This window comes from Tursiops truncatus, chromosome 2 (assembly GCF_011762595.2).
Source record: "Tursiops truncatus isolate mTurTru1 chromosome 2, mTurTru1.mat.Y, whole genome shotgun sequence".
NCBI lineage: Eukaryota > Metazoa > Chordata > Mammalia > Artiodactyla > Delphinidae > Tursiops > Tursiops truncatus.
The window spans coordinates 109,423,086-109,442,368 of NC_047035.1; the positions used below are offsets into that span (position 1 = coordinate 109,423,086).

The window sequence follows — 19,283 nt, forward strand, 5'->3', positions numbered from 1 at the left end:
TTTTCCCCCCAAGCATTTCTTTTCCATTCTTGTAAACATTTTGGTTCACTTCCACATTTGTCACTATATATATTATATATATATGTGTGAGTGTATGTATGTATGGACAAAAAGAGAAATGAGTAAAATGCAACATTTTAAGATTTTTTTATTTAACAAAATGTTAAAACGTATACCAGATGGCTAATTATAGCTCCCAGAAACAAAAGGCCACACCTAAGTTTATTGCAGTTGCCTCATAAGGAATGTTATGATGAAATCATGGTTCCATAAACTTGACAACAAAACAGCAAAATAAACTTCAAATTTAAATTCAAATTTTGGTTCATTTACAGACTCGCGTCACTTTGCTTCCCAGAAAAGGACACAAAATACTTACTTTGCAATCACTGAAAAACTCAAAATTATCTAACAACATTCTCTTTATCTAGGTTTCCTTCACAATGCCTTTCTACTCATTATCTTGGGTGTTGTTTTGTTTTTTTCTCAAGTTGAATATCTGTAGCCACCTTCCTAAGCAAAAAATTATGTATCATTTGCAACAATAGTGAAAAATCAGAAAGGTCTAAATGTTCAACAATAGAGTATTGCTTAAAAATTATGAATAGCTATATAAAGGACCTCTGTACAGCCATTAAAAAAATCATTCCTACATTTAATATATGATCCAGCCATTCCACTCCTACTTATTTACCCAAGAGAAAAGAAAGCATATACAAAGACTTGTACATGAATGTTCACAGCAGCTTTATTTGTAACAGCCCAAAACTGGAAAAAATCCAAACAACCATCAACAGGTGGATGGATAAACAAATTGTGGGATATGCTACAATGGAATACTACTTAGCAATGAGAAGGAGAGAACTGTTGATAAACTCAAAGACATGGATGAGTCAATATAATTATGCTGAATGAAAATATTTAGATTAAAAAAGTACATATCAGGCTTCCCTGGTGGCGCAGTGGTTAAAAGTCCGCCTGCTGATGCAGGGGACACGGGTTCGTGCCCCGGTCCGGGAAGATCCCACAGGCCGCGGAGCGGCTGAGCCCGTGAGCCATGGCCGCTGAGCCTGCGCGTCCGGAGCCTGTGCTCCGCAACGGGAGAGGCCACAACAGTGAGAGGCCCGCGTACCGCAAAAAAAAAAAAAAAAAAAAAAAAAAAGTACATATCCATTTACATAGCATTCTAGGAAATACCAACTACAGTGACAAAAAGCAGATCAACAGTGCTTAGGGGTGGGAAGTGGGAGAGTAGGGAAGGGGAAGAGCAGGATTACAAAGGGGCAGAAGGAAATTCTGGGGCTTCACTATATTGATCGTGAAAATGGCCTCTTGGATGTCAAAACTTATCAAGTTGTACACCTTAAGTAAGGGCAGTGTTTGAATGTCAATTATACTTCAAAAAACTGTTTTTAAAAAATCATGTATTAGGAGAATATGTTACATTAGAAGTAAATGAAATGATATTTAATTATTATGAATTAAAGAAGCATATTTTAAAACAGCATGAAAACTATGACTCCAAATTATGACTTTTTAAAAATGTGTACATATATGTACACACACACACACACACAAGCATACACACAAGACTGTAATCGCTTAATGGGATTTTTTTCTTTCTGTATTTTCTGTCTTGTAATGAACCTGTTTTTAATTACTGGAGCAAGTGAAACAAAAACTTAATTTGGGGGAGGTTGGGAAAGCAAAATATGAATTTCTTCATTGTGAGTTCTGCTATCCAAAGTGATAATGAACTTAGGGACATGGCCTGGGAATATCATAACCACCTTCCTGCTCCAAGTTCCCAAAGCTGTCACCAGACAGTAATGGCCTGTTCCCTAGCACCATGGTAGGGTATTCTAAGCTTAATACCCTTAGTATTCTAGAATTCAGACCATGACTTTAGTGTGATACCTACTCACGTAAACAGAGATGCATAAAAGGGTGAATGCTTCTGCCATCTGCAAAGGTTTGGAGGGACAGATAGTGATTAGGTGGCATTTGTAGTTATTCTAAATACGTATGGAATATATATATAACATCTGCTTTAGATTTAACTGTCTTAATGAGTTTCAGTTCCAGTTCTTTCCTTAATGGACAATAATTTCTCCTCTCTAGTTCTCGGTTTTCTGGCATGTAAAATAAGAAAGTGGAACTGATATGTAAGCTTAATCCTAGCTCTAATGTTCTATGATTCTATGCCACCATCATCAAAGTATTAAAAGGGCAACATTTGATGTATCACACAAGAAGGTGATTTTTTTCTTCTAGCTTTCTCTTCCACCTACTGGAAATAATGGATGAAAGGATTTTGCAACTTAGTTCAGCTTCTTAAGTTTCCCCATCTACCATCGAAAAGGGATGTGATTTTGGGACTTCCCTGATGGTCCAGTGGTAAAGAATCCGCTTTCCAACGCAGGGGACATGGATTCGATCCCTGGTAGGGGAACTAAGATCGCACATGCCTCGGGGCAACTAAGCCTGCAAGCCACAACTATTGAGCTCTCACGCCTCAATGAGAGAGCCCACGTGCCACAAACTACAGAGCCCACGCACTCTGAAGCCTGCATGCCACAACTAGAGAGAAGCCCAAGCACGGTAACAAAGAGACTGTGGGTCGCAAGGAAAGATCCCGCATGCCGCAACAAAGATTCCACATGCTGCAACGAAGATTCCACATGCTGCAACTAAGACCAGATGCAGCCAAAAAAATAATAAAAGAAAATAAATAATAATAAATTTTTAAAAAGAAGTTTAAAAAAGGGATGTGATTTTAAATCGTTACAACGTATTTTATAATTTAAAATAGTTCTTTGCAATGCCAATGGCTTTCTCTTGGAGGAAACTTTTTTGACAAAATAGTAGCAAGCCAAACATGCTCTTTAGACTGGAATCATGTCTTTCATTTTGGGGGTTTTTCACTTTCTTGCACTGAACTCTTAGGTATTGCAAATCACCTAAAGTAATGGAAACATTTTTTTTTGAAAACATTTTTATCTAAACTGATATAATGAGTACCTCCTGTAACTAGAAGATCGTAGTGAAAATAGATGGGATTGAAATGTGAATAAAAGCTTTAAATGTCCCTGTATAAACCAGAGCATGTCTTCTTTTCATATCTGCTTTTCTGTGCAGGATGAATAGCTAGAGTTCTATCTCTGAACTTTAATTTGTACCTGGACTCAAAAAGAGATGGAAGATGTATTTTGTAACATTCCAGTTTGCTATGTAGCAGATGTCCTCCCTCAGGCTGCATAAATGGGCAGCTTTAATCCTATATTTTTAAACACCTCCCAAAATGCACTGTTTCCTGGGCCACATCTAAAAGTGGGCAGGCACTGCCTTTCTCCGAAGTACTCTGACATCCCTGCAACAAGGCCTGAACAGGGAGCTGAAAGTAGGATGATTCTATATCCCTCCATAAAGTCCACACTAATTGTTATAGCTAAAACACTTCTTTAAATTTCATTGCCAGGGCAGAAATCCCTTTGCTTCCTTCATTCTCACTACCAGCTTATAGATTCTTGGCACTAAAACCATGAAAACAGAAAATTATAGATGATGTAAGCTTTTAAAAGTACTTATGAGCATTTTTCTTAAGATGACTTTGTCTTTCAGTATATCTGGATTTTAATTTTTCTAATTACAAAAACACATACTCATGATTAAAAAAAAATAGGATCACATAGCTTCTTCAAAAAAACGAATAAGTAGAACAAAACAAAACAAAAACCTTTTGAAAAACAGAAAAGCACAGGGAATAAACTAAAAAATCAAAAATTATTTCACCACCTGGAGATTAACTACGGTTAAGGATTTGGGGTGTATCTGCTATTACTCCTGCCTAGGGCCTCTACATTGCTAACTTCTGCCTGGCACACTCTTCTCCCAGAAATTTCTGGGGCTCACTCACTGCATTCAGTCTCTGCTCTACTGTCAGTAGACCAGAGGGGCCCTTCCTGACCACCCTTCCTAATTAGCACTCCCTTATTCTCTAACACCTTACCCTCCTTTATTTTTCTCCAAAGCACTTAACAATATGTGATATTACATAATAGATTTGCCTATTTTTTAATTATCTGTCTCACCCAAAGGACTGTAAGTATAAAGATATAGCTCAGCTCCTAGAATAGTACCTATCGGTAGAAAGAGTCACTCAATTTATATATATATATATATATATATATATATATAATTTGTTCTATTATCACATATATACTGAGTTCTATTATATCTTTGTGTACATAATTTTTTAAATAGGATTATATCAGACATACTGTTTTGCAGACTGTGTTTTTCACTTAGCAATAAATTATGAAGACACATCAGAAATTCTTACCCAATGCCATTTTAATAACGGCGTAAGGATGTTACTGATCCTCTATTGTTAGACCAGCACATGGGCATTTCGACGCATCCTTCCACATATCATGTTAATGACAACCAGTTAAGATAGTTAATAATATTAACAATGCCTTATATTCACATGGTAATTTATAGTTCACAAACTATTTGCATATATCATTTGGTCCTTACAATAAACTCAAGCAAACAGAGCAGAAACTCAGAGAGGTTACGTAATTTCCCTAAAATCATAAAAAACAGTAATAGGGAGTCCAGATTCAAATGTAGGTCTATCTATCTCTTCAGTCTGGGCTCCTCACTGTACCTCATCACCCCTGGTTGAAGCCTTCATTTTACAGATGAGTGATCCATGCTTAGAGAAGGGAGTAATGATATGCCCAGAGTCACAAAGCTTCTTCAAGAAAAAATACAGATAGAGTAGTAGAACCCAGGACTCCTGACTCCCTGTCCAAGGCTCTCTCAACTACACTATCTCTCAACCACATGCTGGGTCAATAAATTAGAAAAAAAAATCCTGAATTGCTGCATAGTTAAAATGGTGACCAATACATGCTGTTGCACTTCTCTGAAGATTACACAGTATATTTGCTTGGTGCTGCGAAGTGCCAACCCGATGACACTTGCAATCCCGAGCTTATTTGATGTGGTTGGGAAACAAATGAGATTCCAGAGCCCCTGTTGTGCATAGGTGCTCAATGAGCATTTCCTGCATGGTGGGAAAGTGCCCTATATTTACAGTGTTTGATCCAGTTTAACAGCAAGATCTAATGTTAAAATTAGCCTTGTAAAAGTTTTCACCCTAGTTCACACAAAAAAAAGATTCTGAGATTATGACTAGCAATTTTTCATGAGTTGATTTATCTGAATAAAACCTATAAGGTTTTGAACCATTAAACATTCGATTTAGAAAAAAAAAAATCTCAGCATACAGAAGAATAAACTGAGAAATGGAACAGATTTGTTTCTTGCAATAATTATGAGCAATATCTCAAACTCAGCATCCTTAGACCATCGAGCTGTGTAGGATGAATGTGCTAATTAATCAATTACTACCCAACAATGTACCCTGTTTATTTACTGAAATGCACTAGAAACATGTGCAGAACTGGTAATTATTAATCATCTTCAGTAACAAATATGACTCAAGTTCACCTTCATATAATTAATAGAGCATGTAGTTAGCTTTAACATCTTACTTTATTCGAAATAGCAAGAAGGAATAAAAAGAAAGAGCTGAACCACAGATGTGGTTCACTGAAGTGCTGGCTTGGACTAAATGTGCCTATTACCCACAGCAGCAGCATTTCTCATACGTGTCCAAACTATGGCCAGATTCACTCTCCATTAAAAACCGAGTTCTCAAAACTAAACTTTTTAATGTGAATAAAATTTTAGACCTGTAAAAGCAGTCCAAAGAATTCCTACATACTCTTCGTTCAGGTTCCCCGAATAAAATCCGAGTTTTAGAGCTTGATAACTTGCTTAGAGTTGGGATAGTTGGTGGTGGTATCCAAACTCCTTATGACTCCTTATTGCATGCCTTTCAGTTTTAAAGATAAAAGTACTTTCAATATGCATAGAAATAGTTGTTTTACAACAAATTTTGCAAGTGATTCTGTTGTGAAAAATCTTTTTTTTTTTGAGAGTCATAATGTATGTCCCCAAATTTCCCTTGAGCCAGACAGAGTCCTGGGCTAGATGGGCCACAGTTTGGATCTAGAATGCTATTTCCTGTCTCCTTACTAATTGTGTAACATCTAAAGGATGTTAAATTGTGTCAGCAACTTTTACATTTGAGTCTAGCATCAGATGGCTCTTTTTAACTATGGTCAAACATGGGGTTTTGAGTCCTATCAATGCACTGCGCTGGCCAACATGTTCGTTTGGGGTTTTTTCATAAGATGGCTCTAATAGCGCCTTGTTGTCTTTAACTTCATTTGAAACCATTTTGTTAGACTGTATTGTGACAGCTGTCGTATCAGCATGCATTTAAAAACAACTTATCAAAATTGGTGAATTTGGGGGACTTCCCTGGTGGCACAGTGGTTAAGACTCCGTGCTCCCAATGCAGGGGGCCCATTGTAAGAAAAGTTATTTCTTACAATGGAAACTGCAAATGTAGATTCACATTTTTTTTTTTTTTTTTTTTTGCGGTACGTGGGCCTCTCACTGCTGTGGCCTCTCCCGTTGCGGGGCACAGGCTCCGGACGCGCAGGCTCAGCGGCCATGGCTCACGAGCCCAGCCGCTCCGCGGCATGTGGGATCCTCCCGGACTGGGGCACGAACCCACATCCCCTGAGTCGGCAGGCGGACTCTCAACCACTGAGCCACCAGGGAAGCCCAGATTCACATTTTTCAAGTTTTCTTCTGAAGGGAAAAACTGGATAAAGTGTAATGCTTTTGTACAGTAAATTAAAAAACTGTCCCATCTGAAAATACCAGTGGAATGCCACTTCAAAAACTAAAACTGACAAATCATAAATCAGCGGGTGGACTACTGTATTTCTATTATAAAATGATTAAAGGCCCCTTTAAATGGAGAGCCCCCTTAGGGCATCTCAGTATTTGTTTATAGATCATTAACTACTTGACAGTGAGACTGGGGAGGGGGCATAAAGACTCACAGCTAAAGTGCTAAGAGTCACTGTCGGTTGAAGATCAGCAGCAAAGCCAAAATATCTTAGGAATTTGATATGAAAATATAATTTCTGCTACAAAAATGTTGTATGCTATTCATGAATGAATCTGTTAGTAAAACAAGGCTCACTTTATGAAGCTGAGACCATAATTATGACCCATATGACAAGGTGAATTTACTTGGCCATGTTTTCAAATGCTTTCCCCAAACACTGACTACATATTATTAAGATTGTAACATTGAAAACATGCCCAGGAAATGGATTGTGTTATCTACCAGCATAAATCATTAGCTGGTTTCAAAAAGTCACAAATATGTCTCCTTGCTACTGGATTCTAGCATCCATGTCAGAATAGCATAGAAATATTTCCTAATGAAAAGCTCACTGAAAGCTGGGAGGCCAGAATTTTGATTCTTGTTTCTGGTATATGATCTTGGATAAGTTTCTTTCCTATTCTGTAGTTTAATTTCTCCAGCTATCAAAATTAAAATTAAAACCACTGACCCTGAATATTATGATTTCCTTTCTTCAACATCCCTCAAACACACTAATTGTACTCACTTTACCCACTTTTTTTCCCACTTATTCAACAAATAGAGTACCTACCCTATGCCAAGTTACTAGGTGCTGGGATCACAAAGGTTAATAAAACAGACATAAACCTCTGGCCTTAGAAAGTTTACATTCCAGTGGAGGGGAGAACTTGAGAGTACTTTAGACACAAGATGCTTTTGGATGAGATTTCTGTACCCACTTTGTTCACAATAAAATGTTTTACCAGAGTAATTCTTCTTGCCACTCTTTGTAACAGCAGCCCCAGCTGCCAGCCGACTGCCTGGGGGCTTTCAGAACATCAATCAGTTCCACAGAAGGACTCAAAAAGATCTAGATAAGAATACAGCAGTTCCTTCCTTTCCTAATAACTCCTGCCATAACCCAGTACTTCTATGAGGATAATTTTGCATAAAGCCAATGTATATTGTCCTTGCCAGGGCACACACAAGGATACAGGAATGGAGCAGCAAGCACTGTTTGCCACTGATGGGAATAGGGAGAACGAAGGAGCATTCTTCCAGCTATAGGGGGAACTCATGCCACTTCCTCTGGTGCTGAGCTGGGCTTAGAGGGCACTGAGCCATTAAGTAGATTTGGGTTCCTAGGAGACTCAGGATGGTGGTTCTTTGAAGTATCTGTTTTTAAGTTCTAAAACATGCTGGAATATGAATTGGGGCAGCAGCAACTCCATGGTCCTCCTTTTCTTGAACCAAAAATCCTAAAGCTTCAAACTGGAAATTGTAAATGAAATCCTAAGTGTAAATATTTCTATCCCTTTTAAATAATTCCTTTATCTTTTACCAACATGCTGACATATGCACCTAGTATCTTGCCCTTAATTCTCCTGAGAATAGCAGTGAATTAAAATCCCCATGCCTACCCTATTTTCTTTTAAATCACACTATTAGAAATATGTGAGCAAATCAGGATCTCACAGTAAGGTTGTCAAAACAACATGAGAAAAAAGATGCTATATATGTACAAGGTCATGTTTCGGTCATGTCCACTATATATGTTCTCTATACATATTTCTTAATAAACGTGAATAACAGGATGTGTTATTATGTAATACTACCTGCAGAACTCATTGTTTTTTTCAAACTTTTTATTGAAGTATAATATACATGCAGAAAAGGGCACATATCATCTGTATTCAGTACTTTACAAACTGAATACACCCATTTAACTAGAATCTAGATCAAGAAAGAGAATAATCCATAGGTTCATCAATTATAACTAATGTACCACTCTGGTGGGGGATGCTGATAATGGGGGAGGCTATGCATGTGTGGGGCAGGGGATTCATGAGAAATATCTGTACCTTCCTCTTAATTTTTCTGTGAGTCTAAAACCACTCTTAAAAAATTGCTTTTAAAAAAAGTATAGAAATAAAAGAATGTTTTGAAAAACAGAGAATAATCCCAGTCCCGCAGAAGTCACCTCATACTCCTCCTACTAACTGCCTCTCCACTCCAAGAGTGATTGCTATCCCCCTTCTAACAGCATAGATGAGTTTAGGCCAGTTTCTATACTTTATGTAAATGAAATCGTACAGTAAGTTCTTTAGTGTCTGCATTCTTCCACTCTTCCTCATGTTTGTGAGATCCATGCATGTTGTGTGCGACTGTAGAGCATTCTTTCTTGTTGCTGTAGTATTCCATTGTGTGAATATGCCACAATTTGTGTATATGCTCTACTACTGCTAGGCATTTGAGTAATTTCCTGGTTAAGTATTACAAATATGAGTAGTGCTGCTATGAATATTCTAGTACATGTCTTTTGAAAAACATATGCACGCAATTTCTGTTGGGAATTGCTAAGGACTGAATGTTTGTGCCCCCTCAAAATATGCTGAATATGCTGAAGCCCTAATACCCAAAGTGACTGTATTTGGTGATAGGGCCTCATGCAGGAGGAGGTGATAGGGATTAAATGAAGTCCTAAAGGTGGGACTCATAATAGGGCTAGTGCCCTCATTAGAAAAGAAGGAGTCAGACACAGAGCTCGCTCTGTCTACCATGGGAGGATACAGCAAGAAGAAAATACAAGCCAAGAAGAGAACTCTCTCCAGGAACCCAACTGGCTGGCACCAGATCTTGGACACCCCAGTCCCCAGAACTGTAAGAAATTTCTGTGGTTGGCTAAACGCAGTCTGTGGCATTTTGTTATGGCAGCCTGAGCACACTAATATAAATATATACCTACGAGTGGTATGGCTGGGTCATAAGGTATGCATGTATTCAGCTTTAATTTAAACTGCCAAAAAATTTTCCAAAGTGGTTGCCAGCGATGCATAAAAGTTCTGACTGCTGCATATCCTCACCAACGCTTAATACTTTCTATCTTTTCTAATTTAGCCACTCCAGTGGGTGTGTAATATGTAAGGTAATATATATTTTAATTCCCATTTCTCATATGATTAGTGAAACAAAGCACTTTTTCACATTATTAAACATCTGGATGTTCTCCTTTGTGAAGAGTCCATTCAAATATTTTGTCCACCTTTCTATTGGATTATTTTTTTAACGATTTGTTCTAGATACCAAATGCTTTGTCAGATATATGTATTACAGATATTTCTCCCACTCTTTGGATTACATTTTCACTCTCTTAATAGTGCCTTTTAATGAACAGAAATTTTTAATTTTAATATATTCCAAACTATCAACTTTGTAGAACTCATTTTTAACATGTTCTGAACATCTACAAGGTCCTAGGTGCCTTTAAACAAAACCAAAACAAATTCCCTTCTTTCTAGGAGCAGCATGATACACCCATGCACATGTTAAAAGCTGTACACGGTAGCACTATTGATAGCTATTTTTAAGGGCTTCCTTCTAAGGGATACGCCATTTCTCCATGCTTTGTGGAAAACTAAGTATTCGTGTATTTAATGCATTTAATTCTTAATTACTGGACACAATATTTTTGAACATTGACTCAGGCTTTTGAATGCCAACTTCTAAGCCCCTTTGTTTCATGACCATGAAGAATTAGAACTGAAAAGAAAATCAAGCATCTGATCTGAGTTGTAGGTTTTTTGAGAAATTATTTTATTTCAACTATGGAAGGAGTACCATAAAATCTTAAAGTTAGAAGAGATATCTAGATGTCATGTTCTCCAGCTCTGTATCTTTAGGTTAGGGTAATATTTCATTCAAACACTCTTGAAAACCTGGGTGTGGTCCAACATCTATCAGAAATCTTTGGAAGAACTTCCTACCTTAGAATAGAAAAGAGAGATAATCAAAGAGCCTTGGATTAGAGGAACCCTCATCACTGCTGAGGTTTTTCCAAGACAGGGTCTTGCAACAGAAATCCTTCAGCCTTTTCCCAAGCCTTCATGAGACAACGCAGTGAAACCTATGTAAATATCTGCTTCTCTTTATCAGTAGTTTTACATTATATGCTACAGAACCTAGGGCTTCTCAGACAGAATTCAGAGGTTCCCCACGTTTGATTCAAATTTCATTTTTTAAAAAATAGATTTTTATATTGCCAAAGGAGAGATAATGTCAATTTTTTTAACATATTGCAAACTGCCCATGCATTAATTTGAGGTTAAGTCATTTCAGTGTAGATCTCAGAATTAATCTCCTCCTGCCATCTCTAACTGAAGCACATGCCCAAGATTTCAAGATGAATCACTTAAAAACCACTCTTATCTGTATCTACTTCTCCGAAGGGATCAGGATTTTCTTGATAGTATGCAACCAAAACAAAGGAATAAGAAATAAACTGTTCTGAGGCTGCTATAGCAGCAACTGTTGTCAATAGCCCCCAACTTCAAAATTTTTTGAGCGTGAAACAGCAGGATCGGGACTTCCCTGGTGGTCCAGTGGTAAAGAATCCATCTTCCAATGCAGGGGACACGGGTTTGATCCCTGGTCGGGGAACTAAGATCCCACATGCCACAGGAGCAACTAATACCGCATGCCACAACTACTGAGCTCGCATGCCTCAATGAGAGAGCCCGCGGGCCGCAAACTACAGAGCCCCTGCGCTCTGGAGCCCACACGCCTCAACTAGAAAGAGAAAACCCACACGGCCATAACTAGAGAGAAGCCCACGTGCCGCAACAAAAAGATCTCACGTGCCGCAACTAAGACCTGACGCAGCCAAAAAACTAAGGAAAAAAAAATCAACTTAAAAAAAAAAGATTAAAGGAAAACAAAGCCAAGCAAACAAAAAAATCCCGCAGGGTCAAGAGTCCAGTGGCATGGGGCCAGCCACGGCATCCCAACCATACTAATTCCTGTTGGTCTTACCTACGTCTTTGCCGGCCAGTCTCTCTTGATTCCTTCCCATTGCTAAGCTTGGTTCTGCAGACGTCCTATTTATTATTTTAGCTATCCAACTTCCTTCCAATAAATTCCTTTTCTGCTAAAAACAAAACAAGCAAAATAAAAACCCAAGACAATAACAAACTAGACTCATTTTAAAAACTTAACTTTAATGTTAAGTTTTTGCACTTATAAATGTTTAGTAATAAAACACAAGTTTTCATAGGTTGGGGTTCTATGACAGATTTTGTTTGAAAAAGGACTCCAGTGCTTTTAAAAATTTAATTTGAAATCACAGTATTGAATCACCTCCCTGACTTGTCTTAGCCTCCCTTCAGCCATTTCTGTGCAAATCTAACTACATCGTGCTTCCCCCTAAAATCTTTCAAAATTTAATAGGGAATCCTATAAAGTTTAAATTATTTGCATGACTACAAGGCTCCTGAAATGACTTAACCCTACAAGATTTGGCACATGGTTATGGGTGCTCAATCATTGCTTGTTGTAGGAATCAATAAAAACTGGAGAATGTAAGAGCTAGCTACACTATCCTACATTCTCCTACACTATCCTACTCATATCCTACATGAGTCTTCAACAACAATAACAGCAACTGTTATATGGTGTTTACACGTGTCTCATTTACATACAGTACTTTCCAAACACATCTTATTTATGTATCGTTTCTCCAAACATGAATTTAGGACATGTAAGAGGAAATGCTTCTTTAGAAAGCAGATGTATGTAAGTTATTACCTCAAGAGGCTGCAAAATTTGAGAAAAGGTTTTCCTAAAGTACGAGATTTGATAATGAGTGACAGGATTAAGGTTTAAAACTAAAAGACTCCTGGCCTGGCGTTCACCAGACTCTTAGGAAGGAGGTGGTGGTGCACACTGCATGAAGAGACGTAGGACTTTCTAAGAAATAAACTTTTTCTGTTGAGATATCTGGGACTTATTTTAAACAACACGACAGCGGGGATCTGAATACAAAAGTGCTCCCCGACTTTACCAGCCACTGCAAATCTGGGGACTTGACTTTTAACTCGCTTCCCTGAGGACACCTTCTCAAGGGTTTCCTCAACACCACCAACCAAGGATTGCACTTGAGCCTGTGGCTTGGAAGAGAGATACGGGTGTGAGTTTTGCCACTCAGTAGGGTGGTTAAGTTATTTAATTGTTTTAAAGCTTAATTTTCCTCTTACCTAAACTGATAATACTCGCGAAGCCCGCCCTCAACCCTCCTCAGGGTTATTAATGAGTTCACGAGGTCCTCGGTCATGTTTTCACTACCTCCTCAGCGAGAGTGCCTCCGACTGCCAGCCCGCGCCCCGCTCCACTCTCCCTAGGAAGCCGCGGGACCTTTGTGCGCACGCGCCGCCGCGCCCGGGGGCGGGGGGGTCTCGCACACTCGCGCGGCGCCCATTGGGCGTACCTGCCGCACGCCCGAGGAGCGAGCGAGGGCTCGCGCTCCTTCGGCCCCGCCCCCAGCGGCGCGCGCCCCTACGGCGGCCAGGGGGCGGGGGACGCGGGCAAAGCCGGTTATGGAGGCCCTGCGGAGGGCCCATGAGGCCGTGCTCTGGCTGCTGCTGTGCCGGCCCTGGGCCTTGGGCGCCGCCTCCCGCCCGAAGCCCCGCGCCTCGGAGGTGCTGACGCGCCACCTGCTGCAGCGGCGCTTGCCGCACTGGACTTCCTTCTGCGTGCCCTACAGCGCCGTCCGCAACGACCAGTTCGGCCTCTCGCACTTCAACTGGCCCGTGCAGGGCGCCAACTACCACGTCCTGCGCACCGGCTGCTTCCCCTTCATCAAGTACCACTGCTCCAAGGCCCCCTGGCACGACCTGGCCCGGCAGGACCGGTTCTTCACGGCGCTCAAGGTTATCAACCTCGGTGAGTGGCCCGGGCCGGCGAAGCATGTCGCGCCGACGATGGCCCCACTGTTTGCAAAGCACGCTGACAAACGCTCTGGCTCCGAGGCCGAGCCCCCGGCCCTAGGTCAGACCGCGCCGGCCCTGGGAGACCTGCCCCGGCCCCGTGCAGGCTCGCCCGGGCGCACGCGCTCGCCACGCTTCGCCCAGTGTTGGCGTCCCACCCACTCTGCAGCCTTCCAGCCCCGGCCCTGGCCCTGGGCTTCTGTATTCCCCCGCCCGGCAGGTGCCTGTCAGGGCTAAGTTGTTGCTCCTGAATCGTACCCCGGAAAGTGGGGCTTATCGACATGCCTGTACTTAGGGACCACCCTGCATCACCCCGGGGAGAGAGCATTCCATCCTCGCTACCCTGCAGCTCTTAACTAGAAGGACCCCTACATTGGGCAGTGAGAAGAAGGGTGTAGGCCCCTGGAAAGTGGCTCTTAAGTTTTTAAAAAATGCCTAATTGCATGGCAGGACTCGTTCCCATGAACACCACTTTGTGGGTGCGTTCATATTATAAAAACTGGAACTACTTTTTTGAAGTTTCTTTGTTCTCTTTATATGAAACCCCAGCAAGTTTGTTTTACTAAAAGCACTAAAGATTTTCACCAGTGATGCTAGGCCTAAAAGATATTTAAAAGACTACCTCTTTAATATTGGTATGTTTTCATGGAATATTCTAACTCTGAGAGTGTTAACTCTTGCTGGATGTTTATTATCTTTTGGTTAATGACCGAAGAGGCGTGAACGTTGACATGAGTGCATCTTTTATATTTTCTAGGTCAGTGAAAAATAGGCCTCAGGATGTTTGGAACCTATTCATGTAGCTGATATCAAATTAATCCATATTTCAGTAATTCAGAATCTAGATGTACAAGCTGACCCACGTTACCCAACCAGGTTTTTGAACCAGAATTAAAGCTAAACGCCTATGCAGCTGCACTATTACTATATAGCCTGATAGTTTCTTAAATTTAAATGTGGTAGGTGTATTTTTGCTTATAATAACTCCCATATGGCAGTCATGGGATTTTGGAGCCATTGCTCCACTGGGACTGTCTTGGGTTCAGTCCATTAAGGAGAAGATTATTCAGCTATGTGTAATCCTTTAAAAAATATGTCTTATGATTTGGCTGATGAACTATATAGAGCATGCCTACTAATTTTGAGGTTGATGCAAAGAAGTTGAGGAGTGTAGTGACTCAGAAAATTCAGTTCAAAGTTATTTGGAGAGACTGGAGTGATGACTAGATTCAAGAAGAATATGTTTATTTTAGCATTTTTAGAATCAAAAAAAAATCATTCTTCCCAAATATAGAGTAATAGATTAGGAAAAGCATAACTGGAGGGTTATAGGTAAACCGTGAGCCCAATGCCTTTTTTAAAAAAGTTTTCACCATTTAAAACCTAACACTTTAAGACCAGCTTAATGATTAGGGGCTTCTCTTTTTAGGTAGAAAGAAATCCAAAGAAAAATAGGATGCCCAGAGCATTCTCACACAGAAAAGTAGTAAAACCTTTTGAAGAAAGAAACAGCAGCTGTAGTTTTTTTTTTAATGTGAAAGAGAAAGCTGAATAGTGATTTAATGGTCTTTTGAAAATTCTAAAAATTCTGTTTAAAAGAGAATAAGAGTTAAGTTAAAAAGGAAAACTTTTTGCACAAGCATGCTTGAATACAAATTAGCTTATACTAATAAAGGGAGTTATTTTTTTCTGGATTTTTTATTTTAAGAGTATTAAATTTGATAATGTTAATATTGTATTTTTGTCTTAGGGTAGGGAATTAGATAATAGGATTTTTTTCCTATTCTATGTTGTGCAGTTGCCCCTCTGGATCATCAAGTACATATTCTATTTAAAAATACTTAGAATTTTATTCTTCTTCTTTCCTTTCAAATTAGTAATTATCAAAGTAGTTCATTTTTCCATTTTGTAAATAATAAAGATTTCTCTTTTACCCATTGGTTCCCTTTCTCTTTTACCCATTTGTTCCCTTTCTCTTCTGCCTTCCTTTCAATGGAAGCTGACATTTTACTGATGGTTTACTAGTCTGGGTATCCTGCTGGGAAGTAGATTGAGATTTAAGAAAAGCAGTTTACCATTGGAATGAATGGGTAATTGGAGACTTGCTACAAAGTTCTAATTTTTTTAAAGTGCTTAATTTGACAGTGGTTTACCTACTGTTCAGCTGACTCAAAATGAATTATTGTGCAAAGAACTGACTTGCACATTCATTTTGATGTTATGATATGTTTCAGACAGTCTGGAAAAAATTTAATTTTTCATCAAACCGTACAGACTTTACAGCATTTGTGCTGTAAAGAAAATTATGGGGTTTTTTAGTGTGTAAATTATATATGTGGCTAATCTTCCCATTTCGTGTATTAGCCTGACTGCATTAAATAAGTGGACTACAGGATAAAAAAAAAATTAGAGAATTTCTGACTCCTACATTACGTCTCCACCCCCTATCAAATAGCATGAATGATAATGGTTCCTAGTTGTTTCTTAATAAGAGATAATGTAGTTATTAAGTTAGTAATCCTTGATCAGTCCTCCATTTTAGCTGAAAAAATATTGACGATTTGTGTGATTTTTTTTTAAAGTATCAGTATTTTAATTGAAAACTGTGATAAATACTGTAAAACAAAACTTTCAGTGTCACCATCCATTTCTTAACTGTAAGTCCTTAGCATTGGTTTAAAAGTCATATTTTATGTATTTTACTATCAGTATATTTGGAAAATGTATAATTATTTCTAGAGCCTGTTTTTCTTTCTCACTCTGTTTTCAGCTTTTGAAGTTGTGATACCATATTTTAAATTTATTTTTTATTTCAGCTGCTCCCTCTACTCTTCACTCGCTTCTGCCTGCCCTGTTCTCGTTCTCTTGTCCACTCCCCCACTCCACGCCACTACTTGCCTTTTTTTTTTTTTTTTTTTCTTTTGCGGTACGCGGGCCTCTCACTGCTGTGGCCTCTCCCGTTGCGGGACACAGGCTCCGGACGCGCAGGCTCAATGGCCGTGGCTCACGGGCCCAGCCGCTCCGCGGCATGTGGGATCTTCCCGGACCGGGACACGAACCCGTGTCCCCTGCATCGGCAGGCGGACTCTCAACCACTGCGCCACCAGGGAAGCCCTACTTGCCTTTTTATTTCCTTTTGGTTGAATGATTTATAAATAGCTTTATGATGCTAGTTTTTGTGAATTTTTTGTGACGTTCCCTTGAGGCATTTAGAGATTTGGGGGGAGGTATTACCAAGGCAAAGAAGGCAATATACTGTGAAAAGTTGCATAGGAATTCCAGGGAACCCTGTGAAAGTAACAAGCTGTGACCCAGTATATTCCTAAAAATAGAGAGGCGCCAGTCTGAATGGGCATTTTTGCCTCTCTCATTGCCAACTAGTGATGCTTCTCCTGATTAATCTCTGGCATCACAGTGGCTGGAATGCAGCTTCAGGGAATAAGCACAAAGTAGTCCAATGAACTTATACACTCAAAAAGAACATAACACAGCAAATATACTCTTGCAGAAAAATAAGAAAAAAATTTAACAATATGATTAGTCCTGAGCATGTGTTGATTTCCCTCTTATCTAGAAAGAAAGTGATTTTCCAGTTGCACAGCTCTCCTTTAAAATTGTTATTTTCTGTCCAGCTCATACCCAGGAACAATAATATTTGTGCAGACTATACAATATTTGTTATTGATTCATGTGCCTGTGGTTTTATACATATGTTTTTTAATATGTTAATAATAGTCATGGATTAAATAAGTGTCTTACAAAAAATAGGAATTGTGAAAGTTTGCTTTGTGTCCAGTTTAGTGTCATGTGCATATGAGTGCTTAATCCATATCTCTGGCTAGTATATATTTAGTTTCATGTATCACAAATGGCAACTAATCACAAATGGAAATATTCCAAAGAAGAAATATATTATTGCAGTCTATTATGTACCTATTTCAAATAGGTTGAAGCAAGATTTTCAAATCAGTTGTAAAAATATTAATGGGATTGTTTCTTTCTCATGTTTGTTATTATACTAAAATCTTCCTTACAGTTAGGTTTTGCCTTAGATTTTGAAGACAGCTTTTTGACCCAGTTTCTTTTAAGTTGTACAAGAAATTATTTTAGCCATCGGTATTACTGTCCAACTTAAAAGCACAATAAAGATGACCTAGTAATTTAAGCTCAAGGCCAATCATCAGGAGCATCTACAACTAAATTAATGACACTTCTCTGTTTGCTTATTTGTGAAAAGAATATAGAATTACTTCATAATTATTTGGAGGTAATGAATTAATGTTTGTAAAGTACTTTGAATTACAGTTTACATCAGCTTCATCTATAGTTTTTTAAATCTCTAGGCTCACACAATTGTTACTATGTTCCACAAACATAGATGAAATTGACCTTTTAGGTTGAGTCAGTGTATACTCATTTTTGTAACTTTATAATTTCTTGATGTTGCTGAAGAGTGCTATGTGATTTATACCATGACAAATATATGAGTACATGATTAATAGGTATTGATTTCACAAGTAACATATGCATTTGTTTTCTAGGTATTCCAACTTTATTATATGGACTTGGCTCCTGGTTATTTGCTAGAGTCACAGAGACTGTGCACACCAGTTATGGACCAATAACAGTTTATTTTCTAAATAAAGAAGATGAAGGTGCCATGTACTGAAAGTATGCACTGGAGGATGAAAATATCAGTAGATTTTCTCATGTGTATGTGCAATATTTATTTTTGATCCTTTAAAATAAAACTTTGCAAACACCTTTTTCTTTCTACGGTGTCTGGTTCTTTAAGATGAATCATTGCCCTCAAGAGGCAAAGCTTTTCATATTAATACATTGTTATATATTGCATACTTTGTTTAGCCAATGGGAACTACAAACACATAACGCTTATATGAATTTTTTCCTATAACTAGGTTAAACTAGAGATAAAAAATGATTGTAACTTATAGATTCTGTAGTTATGTATTAACAATTTAAATCAACTCTTTGAAAATATAGATACCCCACAAGGAAGGGGAAAAAATCTTTAACATTGGGAAAAGAAGTAGAGAATTTTAGGATATATGATAGAGATAATATAATATCATTGGCAAATCGAAAGTTGATGAGAATTCTAACTGCAATCTGAAATTTAAGCCATTCAACTGTCAGGATTTTCAATGGAAATGTATTACAGCCCTTGTGCCATTTACCTGTATGAGAGGTGTGGGTGTAATGTTGAAACTTCTTATTACCTAAAGAATCCAATACCATACTACTTTTTAAAAAATGTAATAACAACTCTAGGTAATGTAAATGCAGCAAGAAGAATGAAATTAAGACTGATTAAAAGTTAAAATGGCATGCCAATAAAACTGTAAGAACAATTAAAATCTAGAAAGACCCAGAAAAAATAAATTTGGTAACTGTTTAAAAAAGCAACTAGCTGAAATGGTACGTATCCATCCATAGACTTATTGGCGATGGAAAGTGGGCTGAAATTTTAAAGACCTGATGGC

At 38.6% G+C, this 19,283-nt stretch overlaps 1 protein-coding gene and 1 long non-coding RNA gene across 2 annotated transcripts in view; one reads left to right on the forward strand and one right to left on the reverse strand.

Moving 5' to 3' along the window:
- Positions 1–13,235, reverse strand: part of LOC109552341 (uncharacterized) — a 176,747-nt gene extending 163,512 nt beyond the window's left edge. Inside the window, exons 1-2 of the long non-coding RNA XR_004525218.2 lie at positions 13,051–13,235; positions 11,831–11,942 (exon numbers count right to left, since the gene is read on the reverse strand). This is a non-coding gene — a long non-coding RNA (uncharacterized lncRNA). The remainder of the gene's footprint in view (positions 1–11,830; positions 11,943–13,050) is intronic.
- A 91-nt stretch (positions 13,236–13,326) lies between these two features.
- On the forward strand, positions 13,327–18,545 carry C2H15orf61 (chromosome 2 C15orf61 homolog). Its single transcript, XM_004320723.4, has 2 exons — positions 13,327–13,735; positions 18,321–18,545. Exons 1-2 carry the CDS (start codon positions 13,390–13,392, stop codon positions 18,446–18,448), a joined length of 474 nt encoding a protein of 157 aa, XP_004320771.1. The 5' UTR covers positions 13,327–13,389; the 3' UTR covers positions 18,449–18,545.
- The last annotated feature ends 738 nt before the right edge of the window (positions 18,546–19,283 follow it).

Excerpts from the sequence above, each read along its gene's own strand:
- C2H15orf61 (XM_004320723.4), top strand. The coding sequence starts at position 13,390 with ATGGAGGCCCTGCGGAGGGCCCATGAGGCCGTGCTCTGGCTGCTGCTG. Across the intron at positions 13,736-18,320 it reads GCTCAAGGTTATCAACCTCG|GTATTCCAACTTTATTATAT; the intron begins GTGAGTGGCCCG and ends TTTGTTTTCTAG.